This window comes from Plodia interpunctella, chromosome 5 (genome assembly GCF_027563975.2).
Source record: "Plodia interpunctella isolate USDA-ARS_2022_Savannah chromosome 5, ilPloInte3.2, whole genome shotgun sequence".
NCBI classification, from domain to species: Eukaryota; Metazoa; Arthropoda; class Insecta; order Lepidoptera; family Pyralidae; genus Plodia; species Plodia interpunctella.
Window position 1 is genome coordinate 1248400 of NC_071298.1, and position 11523 is coordinate 1259922.

Here is an 11523-nt window from a genome sequence, read left to right on the forward strand (position 1 = left end):
AAGAAATAAGGCGAATAACTATTTGACAACCTCGGTAGCGCAGTGGTAAAGTTCTTGCCATTGAACCGAGAGGTCCCGGGTTCGACCCCCGGTCGGGTCATGATGGCTTGAATGATCTTTTTCTGATTGGCCCGGGTCTTGGATGTTTATCTATATATGTATTTGTTATAAAATGTATTTTATGGGATACTATAACTCAACTATACTGTAGTATAGTAGTAGTAGTAGTCCCATAACACAAGTCTCGAACTTATTTTGGGGCTAGCTCAATCTGTGTGATTAAAACCATTGAATTAGTAATGCAAACTTTTTGTTTCAAACTATGTCATTTTGACGACGCCATTTCATATATCACTCCAGTCGCCCCGTCACGAGATGAAGTGATCTCGTTAATAAGTAACGCCTCCACACCTATAAACTGTGACGAAGTTGCTACCAAGAGTTTTCGTTCTTTACTCACTTTTATTCAGTTCCAAAATACGCTGATACACCACGACAACATGCCGTGACGAAGCAAACTCCAAAGGCACCGCATTTATAATATTAGTTAGGATAGGATATGACGTCGCGTTTGAGGGGTTAGCGATAGCTTCTTCATCATTGTGATCCGGTGGTACAGGGTTCTTAACGTAGGTCTTCAAGGAATCACATTTGCACGTAGATCACAACGATATTCAGAACAACAATATTCAAATTTAAACTATAACGGCCAGATGAACTGACAGATTTGTTAGACTGGAATTGAACGTACGACTGAGTGAAACAGAATGCCCTCTCACTCACTCTATGAATCTTTTCACGTCGTAGTCGTTCACCTCAATATTTGCATTATACTGGTTTATCGCAAATCCCATGGGAACAATAGCTTTTTTCCGGAATGAAATACATTTCATAGAAGAGAAGGATAAAGGTACCTACCCCTATATGTTAATGCGCGCGCAATCTGCGACTTGAATATGGTCGCGGACTGCCGAGGAAACTTTTGACGTCGACGTCTTAATAAGGCTATGGACTGTCAAACTGCAGAGGTAACAAACATACTTACTTAAGCACTTATAATATTAGCTGCAATTATATCCAAACGTCGATACCAGGTATTTTTGTTTGAATAATATCTAAAACAGTTTAATATAAAGAAATAAATATAAACCGGTCAATTAACCAAATCGTTGGGTTTTATAGTAGTGGTGCAACGAAGCAGCCCACACTAAGTTAATATTTTATGGCATAGGTGAGTGGAGAATTTTGTGGGTATCTTGAGAGTACTTTGGCCTAGGTTCGATTTAGAGAATTTACCTTGTTATTTGGGAATCTATAGTTACTTTGTTTGCCAAAGGTTAACATTTTATAATGGAATTAGTAGATACTCCGTACAACGAAGTTCTTACTAAATCCATGCATTTTATGTATTTCTGTTAAGAATGTTTCATTGTCTATTTTGTTTTTCTCTTAGTCAATTTATTACCTTGACAAGTGAACTCCGCTCGTCAAAAAAAAATGGAATTTTCCACGGACATTAAATTTATGTAGAGGAATATTCATAGATATTAGGACTTGGCTAAATGCATATAAAACCATGGATTTAATAAGTGCTTCGTGAGTAAGCTACTAATTCCATGTATAAACATATTTATAAAGGGCCTTTAGTCATAATATTTGTTTTATCTATGGGCCCCGCTAAAGAGCATATATGTTTAGGAACTCCTATGTCACAATCAATGAGTTTATCAATCACATGGATTTAATAATTACGTACGGAGTACCTACTAATTCCATGGTCAACCTTCTTCTTCTTGACCTTATCCCACTCATGTGGGGTCGGCACATTATGTAAGTTTCCTCCATTTTGTATACATTTTATGTTTATGTTGTTTATTGTTTATATTTATTATTATTGTATTATGCCATGATCAATCGTTAAGTATATTTATAACCTGTTTAGATCACAGATATACAAACATGTTTTGGTCATGGGCTTAGTAAGAACGAGTAGTCTGTACCTTCTATGTCGAATGATGCCAATCTAAATAGGCGATCGTTAGCTCTCAAAAGTGTTAAGTGGTTTTATGTAATAACTAGCTTTTGCCCGTGACTTCGCCCACGTTCATCTTGAGCGTCCGCTCATACTTTTATTGTCAATATATCGGTTTCTAAACAACACATCGCGATGAAACCTAATCTCGATAAAATTTAACAACTATTCGCTATACAACTGTGATGACCCCATCCAATTCCATTGCATGATGCGGGAACTAACATACAGACAGACAAACAGGCAGTATCTCTAGGAGTTTAGAAAGCACCGATCAAGTTTCATTTTTTATTTATTTTACACTAAATACTATATGTCCTTTATTGATAGATTGGTTTATGTTTTAGGTAAAAATATTTAAAGTAATAAATTTATTGACCACATTATTTGTTTTGGATTTGCTTTGTGCCTATCACGGTTATTATTGTAGGAATTATTTACGCCATATTTGACACACTTATTTATTATTCATATCTTTCCCATTTATGTAGTGTTCAGTTAATGGTATATTTTATATTTATCTTTTTTTTATCAACACTCAATCACAATTCCAACGGGTTTTTTGTAAACTTTTTGGCCAGTTAGAAAAATAAAATGTAAAAAAAGAATAAGCCCTTCTCAGACATGATAGGAACCAGTTCCTTTTCGGCACTTATCTCAGTAGACGTTCCGAAATACCCAGTACTTTGTACGTGTAACATTTGTTAATCAATAAGACATGTGTGGCCCCGAGTGGGTTCCAACGGATTTCAATAAAAGAAGATATCGAAAAATGTTTAAATCACATGAAGTAACTACGATTTTAGGCCCACTTATTTATCTATATAACATAGATCAACAAAAAGAAAAAAAACCCGGAGATTAGGAAATGACATCCTTTTCTATTGAAATCTTTCAATCATTAAAACACAAATGTGTCACAATGACACCACACATGTAAAAAAGAACAAGTCATTGATAAATCTTGACCATGGAATTAGTAAGTATTCAGTACCTAATAACTGACAGTTTATAGATATAGGTTTTTCGACATACAACCTCGATCGCTTTCATAAATAAAACTTTCCAGTTTGACTCTGATTTATAATCAAACAGATCCTTGTTTCTAAGCTTCTTGACCAGACTTTAGTAAAAAATGGATAAAAGTTTGTTTGAAATGTTGTAAAATAGAAATAATAATATGATAAGAATGTAATTAATTGTGAAATGTAATACCATCTTTTGGAAAGTTTGATGTCCAGGGATATTCCTTTTTGTGGCAGAAACCCGGCATGATATTGCAGCTATCCTTATTTCACATGCACGGTTGACTAGATCTGGCTAGGAATCAAAATCCATGTAGTTTTATCATCTATACAAGCTTGATGAGCTTGGTACGCGATAGGCGAAAGGTTAAGCCTAACACGACCTCTCAATTCTAGCAGTATTTATAATGTTGTAGGTCAAGCATATAAATTGTACTGTAAATTGGCGAATAACTAAATTTTACGTAAATTTTGACGCCAACAAATGTTCGGTTAGACCTTCGCTTATTTTACAAAATTTACATTTAATTTACATTTACTCATGCGCCGACTTCCAAAGTGCAGGTGAAGAAGCGGCGCAACAAATTTCACCACAGCCTTTTCTCCAATTACGTCAATTACCATTTATATATTATATAACCTGCAGAGTAACGGATTTGACTAGCCCATTGAGAGTATCACTTCTGTTTAATTATGGCAAGAAAATTACTTTCTTATTGACTTTCTCAATAATTTGACAATTGCCAAAAAGCTTTGATGTTCTCCTGGCTGCCGGTAATAAAAACACAACACAATTTTAATTAGATCGATGCAATCCTTAATTTTAAAAATGTTATCGAGTGTGTGTGAAGATTACATATTATTTTTATAATTTGATTCATTGTGAGGAGTATAGATCAACAAAAAAAAATACACTGGACTGAGTAACAAAATATCCGGTCTAAAAGTACTTAATAAAAAATATTTTTCTGTTGCAGTTTATTGGATCCCAGGCTGACCGTGACCTGCTTAGCAGAGACGAGTCTGACCTCGTGCATTTGGACCTCAAATGTTCCGAATTATTTCTCATATGAGAGCGGTAAGAAGAAGGTTCTTATCGCTCTCATATGAGAAATAATTTGTAGGTTCTTCTCAAGTGTGTCTTCTCAAGTACGTCGTGTCGTATAGTTAGCACTATAACATTTAGTAACGAAAGCAATTTGAAATATTATAATTTTATTTCACAAACCGCAACCCATAATTTGTGATTGATAAGTAATAAAAACTTATTTAATAATGTTGTTTTATTGTCTTGATGTGGAATTATTCGAATCTTAGGTGAAACAACTTTTGCAATGATCGGTCATTCGGGTGTCTATTAAGAATACAGATTACGGCATCGATTCTCATTTCCCAGAAAACTATTCCACAATTTTCAATATATATTTTCTTTATAAATTGAATAGTTAATCATCGCAGTGTCATATAATTGGACAATATGGTATAAAATAGAATTTTTAAATGTTTCAGTTACTAGAAAAACGATATATCGAACTAACATTTGATATACTTTTATTAATGACACCTGTTTTCATGTGATTTTAGTATGTTTTAGTAGATCTAATTGTAGCTCCGTGGAAATAACAGATGCATAGTTATATAAATTAATAGAACTGATATCAAGCTATAATCCATGCATGACATTATCACCCGTAGACAAGCACAGGCACTCTTTTACGAAACTCATTTGAACAGTGATAATAAACGACATACTATTAAAATAAAGTCGTGCAATGCTCCTAAATGACGACGGAACGTCATTTCACTATAAGTAGTCGAAAAGGTGCTTTTCATATATTGTGCTCTAGATCAGATTCAATGAAATGTTTTTATATCTGTGGCGCAATATCTCGGTAATACGCGACCGAATATACTGCCGCCCTTTCTAAGCCCATGAACCATAAAGTACTGGCCGAATTATTTCTTTTTTTAAATTGTATGTATCTATTAATTCCATGAATTAGGTTTATATGTTAATGTAACTTTTTTCATTTTTAGTTGATCTAAATGTTTTTATATCTGTTGGATCTACGGCATAACTTTTTATATTAGATACTAGCATGGAATTAGTAAGTACTCCGTAACGAAGTACCTATTAAATCCATGGGCACTAGCCATTCCGGCTCGACATGAAGAAATGACGTGATAACAACCGAAATATTTGTATCTTCGATTCGATCTTCAAACGTGGAAAGAATTGTCTTCTGCCATTTTGGTTTTATGACAGACGTTCTGTGAATAGTTTGTCAGCATTAGCGAAGATAATTTTTATTTGTTAAAACTATAATCCATTGCTCACCGATCATGGGTGATGATTTGTCAATTAAAGAGAAGATGTCGCAGATTGGGTCGTACCAATGGGTTTTGGGAGTTCACCCGAGCAATATCTCAAATGTATCGGACATGAGCGATTACGGGCCTCCGCCGTTTGCTCTTCAAATTATTCCAAAAGTAAGTAAATACACATTGTGTTTTTTAAATGTACAAATACTAAAGGTATTTTTTACTATTTGCTTGGTATGTCCAACCATTGTTAATAACCTATAACCCCGGATCAGAGTGGAGACAAAAATGACAGTCATAGCACATCAACCTACCCAAATATATTACAAATGCCATCGCTATTACCGCGCCATAGAGGTACATACAGGGTAACTTGATGTACTGTTGATTGTACTAGAGATTACTTGATTATGCTCACGTAATCAATGGGCATATTTTGGCTTTCTACAAATTTGTTTGGAAAGCTTTGATTTTATTTGAACTCAGTGCCTTAAAACGATGCATTTTGATCAGTTTTTTTTAGCACTAATAGAAAATCAAATCAAGCAATTATGTGCGAATAATATTTTATCAATAGATTCTGTTTTGTCTAGAGATTCTCCAAGACCTTGCCTTTTAAGGAATCGGTTCTTGTGGATTGTGAAGAACAATAATAAATGTATTCATTTTTTAACAGAATGTGGGTAAACCGGACCGGCCTCTCTTGCAAGCGACTACAGAGGAGCTACTTTGTTTTTTCTTTATGTATGTCAGTACGATTGCTAAAATGCAATTAGCGTTTATGTTCGACGAAAGCATCAACGGGTAAGTTTTGGATCATATTTACAGATTATTATTATTACGAATATATTTATTTTAAATATTGCTACTTATCTTACCCTAGGGTGGTTCAGACTAACTCATAATGACAGACCCGTCTTCTTAGCCAAACATTGCCCCACATCATAGCTAGGGATTAAGGCTGGCAACTCTAAGCGCTTGTCATCTTCATAAAGGTCAATGTATGAATAGTCCTCAGAGCATTTCGAGCGTTGCGGCCACGCTGTCATTATAAATTTTAACTAAATCAAGATTTAGTTTTACTCATGACATTAGGCCTACGTGAGTACCTACTGACTTAAAAAAAATGGTTTTACTATCTGACTTAAAAATAAATGAAAAAAGAATGGTTGATTTTTTTATGGCATCTAATCATCGAGTTGATTCGAAGTGAGACTCGGTGAACCAATCATAGAGCGCTCTTGTGATGCAGCCACAACCACACCGTAATGTGATTGGTTCGCTGCGTCTCACTTCGAATCGATTTGATAGTGAAAGGTGAAATCAATCATAATGTTTGATTGATTGATTTTAAATAGATTCCTGTTCTTAAATCAAATTAAAATCAAACACTACTCCCATAAACGACGTTATTTATGTGTTCGGGCAGCAATTAAAATAAGTATATTCGTGTCTTTGTTAAAATTTGATCATCATCCATCATTTAGTTCGTTATTGCCCTGCTGAGCACAGGCCTCTCCTCGCGCACGCCACTTCCTCTGTCCTGTGCCTCTCTCATCCATGAACAACCTGCGACTTTTATTATGTCGTCCGCCAATCTCATCGCAGGTCATCCGACACCTCTCTAAATATCGTATAGCCTATTTTTGATTCCCCTAACAGTTTACCGCCGTTCATTGTTTAATAAAGAATAATTTACTTATCTTGAACATGTTATTTACCTACCATCATGCAGTAAGTATAGGAGCATCTCAACCTAACCTAGATTTTGTTTTAGTTTGGACACATGTCCAAATCTTAACCATCTTGACTTTTGTTGGCATAGTTTTAAGCTCCGTGCGCTTCGCTCGCTCCGCTTTGTGTGGTCACAATACTAACCTAATCTAACCGACACAGTTAGATTTGTTATCAATATCTTCTTTTAACTTTAGTTTTTAATCTGTTGTACTAAAACCTTGAGTCTTACTTTATTTATTACTAGTACCAATCTGTGTATATAGCGAATTATTAATAATAACTAATAAAAGTAATTAATTTCAAATGATTATTCACATTTACCAAATCACGTGGTTATTATTAATAATGTTGTGAAATTATTAATAATTTTTAATTAATCAAATTTACCGTAACATATGTTATTACATCATTTCAGAGATGGGTTGGCCTATTCTCACCTAATCCTCAGTGGGGACCATCAGATGATATAAAAAGACATTGTCGAAAACTGTTTAAAATTAATGAAGTAAGTATTCATTAGGTACATGAGTGTTTTTATTATTATTAAGGCGCTCTAGAATTTTTTGACACAAACTTTTGTCGTCAATGAGATCTTGTGGCACTTGATGCCTGACAAAAAACTCATGTCCATTCTGTTAATCGTGTTCTCGTTGGGAGCCGATCATGGGTACACCATCTGGTCATGCTTATCATAATGCATTGTCATAGAAACTGAAGCGACATGTGAAATTTCAACTCTGTAGAACAAATGGAAGTAGGCAGTACTAATACTAACTTGCAAGATTTGCCTACAAACAGACAAGCAAACTACGGGACAGGTGAAACTATATAAAAGCTTTAAAAAAACTCTGAAGTAATTTACCGTTTCACCGAGAACATCGGATTGATCCGACAAATATTCTCGTGGCCTTTTCACGATCGTCGATCCGACCAAAACCACTGCTTCGAAAAGTGTACCTGTGGGGTTAGCATCTCACTTCTCACCATCGAATCGATTCGAAGTGAGACGCAGCGAACCAATGACATTGCCGTGTGGTTGTCTACATACAATGGCGTAATGTTATTGGTTCGCTGTGTCTCGTTTCGAATCGATTCGATGGTGGGAAGAGAAATAGCCCGCACATCGCCCACACAGTAGTAGGTGTTTCGATTAGGTGGTTAGCGCTGGGAGCTCGACAATAATGGTTCGCGATAAAACTGAAGAAAGTGACATTTAATTATCGTGTTTGATTATTTTATTGCCTATATTTACGCTTATTATTTATCACAGAGTCAAATTGCCAACTTTGCCGATTTCACTGACATGTCGAGTTCCAATGATCTATGATAAACATATCTTTCATTATTTCTTTTTATGTTAGGACACTTGATACGGTACGATGCCTTCTTGAGAATTATTATAGAAGGAAAGGTGGAAGTAGGGGCACAGGAAGACCAAGAGATAGTTACACCAAACAAATTAAAGAAAAAGTGGACGTTGTGTCGTATCAAGAAGTGAAGGAGCCGACAAGAGCCTCGCTCTTAAATTACACGATGATAAGGATTCCTTAATTTACAGAAAACATGCTTTCTATATTTCAGTACATAGGATCCCAGGCTGACCGCGATCTGAGCAGATACGTCCTCAGCAGAGAAGAGGCGGACATCAAGTATGATGCTTTTAGGCGGTCCGCCAACATTCCGTACTTCTCATACGAGAACGAAAAGAAAACTTTGTAGTATAAGCGCCCCTCTACTTAGAGGGGCGCTTATTGCACACATAGTAAAGTGCACGTTCCTCGCCTAAATCAGGCACTTTTCACTTTTATACAGGATGATTTCTTATACATTGTTATCTACATGCTCAGTCGATAATAAATTTTCGTGTGGAAGCAACCGTGAAATCGCGAAAATATAATTAACTGATCCATACATTTTCCACAACTTAGGTATTATAATTTTGTATAAAACAGCTGATTTTTCGTGGTTTCGGAGTTACTCTCATACTACAAGTTGTTCCGAATCATGGACTGAGCATGTGGAAAATTTGCCAATGTATAAAAAAAGTCACCCTGTATATCTTTTGGAGTAATGGCGCTTGAAAATCGGTGCGCTTGGTAGATATATGTACCACTTTAATTTATTAAAATGTATTTTTTTTTGCCGTCTTGCGACTTGATGTATTTCATTAAAAGTTAACATTTATATATTTTTTATTTATTAACTTTCGAAAGGTTTACATAATAAAAGAAACAAAAAGGTAAATTAGTCCGGACCCGTGCTTGACCTAGATTCTCCAACTTATAAGTACAGTCAAGAAAAAAAAATCCTTTAGTAGGTAATCAAAGAAAATACTTAATTTGTTTGTTCTTACGAAAACATACCTAGTATGACGTTTAATAACAGATTTTTGACCCGTGGGCCCACCAATAAAGTCCCACCAGTCTCACAGTCCCACTAGCTTCGGGTTCGTAGTTCCACTTTCAATAAAAAATAACAATTACACCACGTTGTGTGAATGTGAAGAAAAATATTTGGTATTCTGTGTCACACTGCTATTGATTATTGACAGTCACACCATGAAGTTTGAATGTCAGGAAATATATTATTCTGTGCCATACTGGTGTGACTTAACTGGTGTGACAACGAATCGGCTCTCGTGTGTGCCACTTCCTACGTAGTACCTACTAATTCCATGGTATGTGCCTACCCAGTGATCTATGTAACGGCATCTGACATTTGAGACACGATTTTCTAATTGTCTCTATATCCATTGACAACAAATAATCGTTAGGATACGGTCTGTGGCGAGCGTGAAATTAATAGGTACCTTTTGTGGAATTCAACACTCGTGGAATTCAACATTTCTGGAATAACATAATGGTCCGGAAGGTCTACTTCGTACTTACTAAATCCATGGTGGCGGGTAATACAAGCCACAGATATAAAAACATTACCTAGGAATCACAATGCGCGGCCGCACACATTAAGTTTCTGAATCCGGAACACGAATACGAATTCCTTCTACTTTTTGAAATGCTATGATACTAGCTGCGCTTCGGGACTTCGCTCCCTTGGGAATTTTAGGATAAAAAGAAACCTGTTTTACATTCTACCCGTGTACCAAATTTAATAACAATACGTCCAGTACATTTTGCGTGAAAGAGTAACAAACATATGCATACATATATCCTCACAAACTTTCGCATTTATATTAGTAGGATTATTGAGAGGTATTTTAGTGGTATCGCCCGTGGATAAGGAACTTTAGTCATAGAGTCCTTTTACGTTTATTCTAAATTGATTGATGAGAGTTTTGATGACAAATAAAACATTCACGTCTTTGTTTCGATTCGATGTTCAAATATTGAAATGTAAATCAATATTATCTTGCTTTCTGTGAATTAACTATATAATTAGCTAACCCAAAGGGAATAAAACCAGTTTCATTTTTTAGATGTAAATTTGTATTCGAAAACAGCTTTAGTGATTATTATCTCAATATGGGTGATGATATGTCAAATAAAGAGAAGATATCGCAGGCTGAGTCGACGCAATGGGCTTTCGGTGCGCACGAGAGTAATGCCTCAATGTTATCGCGCTTCAGTGATTCCGTCGGACCTCCGCCGTTTGGTCTTCACATCATACCACAAGTATGTACAAAGTCAATACAAATATCTATTTCACGATATAATCTTTCTCTTCAGTCAACTTCTGCTCAAATTTAGCCCACAAAAAGAGTTCGCCGACTGAGACATTTCGAATTCGAACCAGCCAGATTACAGAATTAATCACCATTGTATCAGTATCAATAATTATAAATACTTTGGATGTGATTCTTCTGAACTAATTTTGAAAGTTGGAGCTAGATTAAGTTTCAAGTGAATTGTTGACCTTATGCAGTAAGAGTTCTTACTTATCTCAGCATTTTCGTAGTTTCTTCCACAGAGAAGCCAAGGGTTTCCTTCCTAGCTTTTTCTCTTCTACTACTTTTACTCGGTAATAGCATAGTATGTATGGCACCGAAAATTTACAACAAAATTCCAAATCAATACAAAAGCTTAAATTTAAATCTATTTAAAAAGCACCTCAAGTATTTATTAACTGATAAATGTTATTATACTTTAAATGATTTCTTTAATGATAGACTCGGAATAAGTACATTATAATTCTTTTTTTGTTTTGGATTTGTAGTGGATAGCATGCTCCTCTTTATTTATATTTGCATACCTATATTCGGTAAAACGTGTAGGTCTAATTCATTTTGACTATTTGTACTCATGTTTTTGGCAAATAAATGTTTTCTTTATTTCTTTCTTTCTTTCTTCTTCTTTCTTTCTTTCTTTCTTTCTTTCTTTCTTTCTTTCTTTCTTTCTTTCTTTCTTTCTTTCTTTCTTTCTTTCTTTCTTTCTACTCTCACGAGATGTG

At 35.2% G+C, this 11523-nt stretch overlaps 1 protein-coding gene across 4 annotated transcripts in view; it reads left to right on the top strand.

Annotated features, from left to right (window-relative positions):
* The first annotated feature begins 5235 nt into the window (after window positions 1–5235).
* Window positions 5236–11523, top strand: part of LOC128670199 (uncharacterized) — a 19413-nt gene continuing 13125 nt past the window's right edge. For 2 of the 4 annotated variants that reach the window (XM_053745672.1, XM_064435993.1), the window contains exons 1-3: window positions 5236–5547; window positions 6056–6183; window positions 10553–10748. In XM_053745672.1, coding sequence (XP_053601647.1) covers window positions 5401–5547; window positions 6056–6183; window positions 10553–10748 — 471 coding nt within the window. In that variant the 5' untranslated portion in view covers window positions 5236–5400. Of the gene's footprint in view, window positions 5548–6055; window positions 6184–10408; window positions 10470–10552; window positions 10749–11523 lie in introns of those variants that run through there. The other 2 variants (XM_053745671.2, XM_053745673.1) reach the window with 2 other exon arrangements.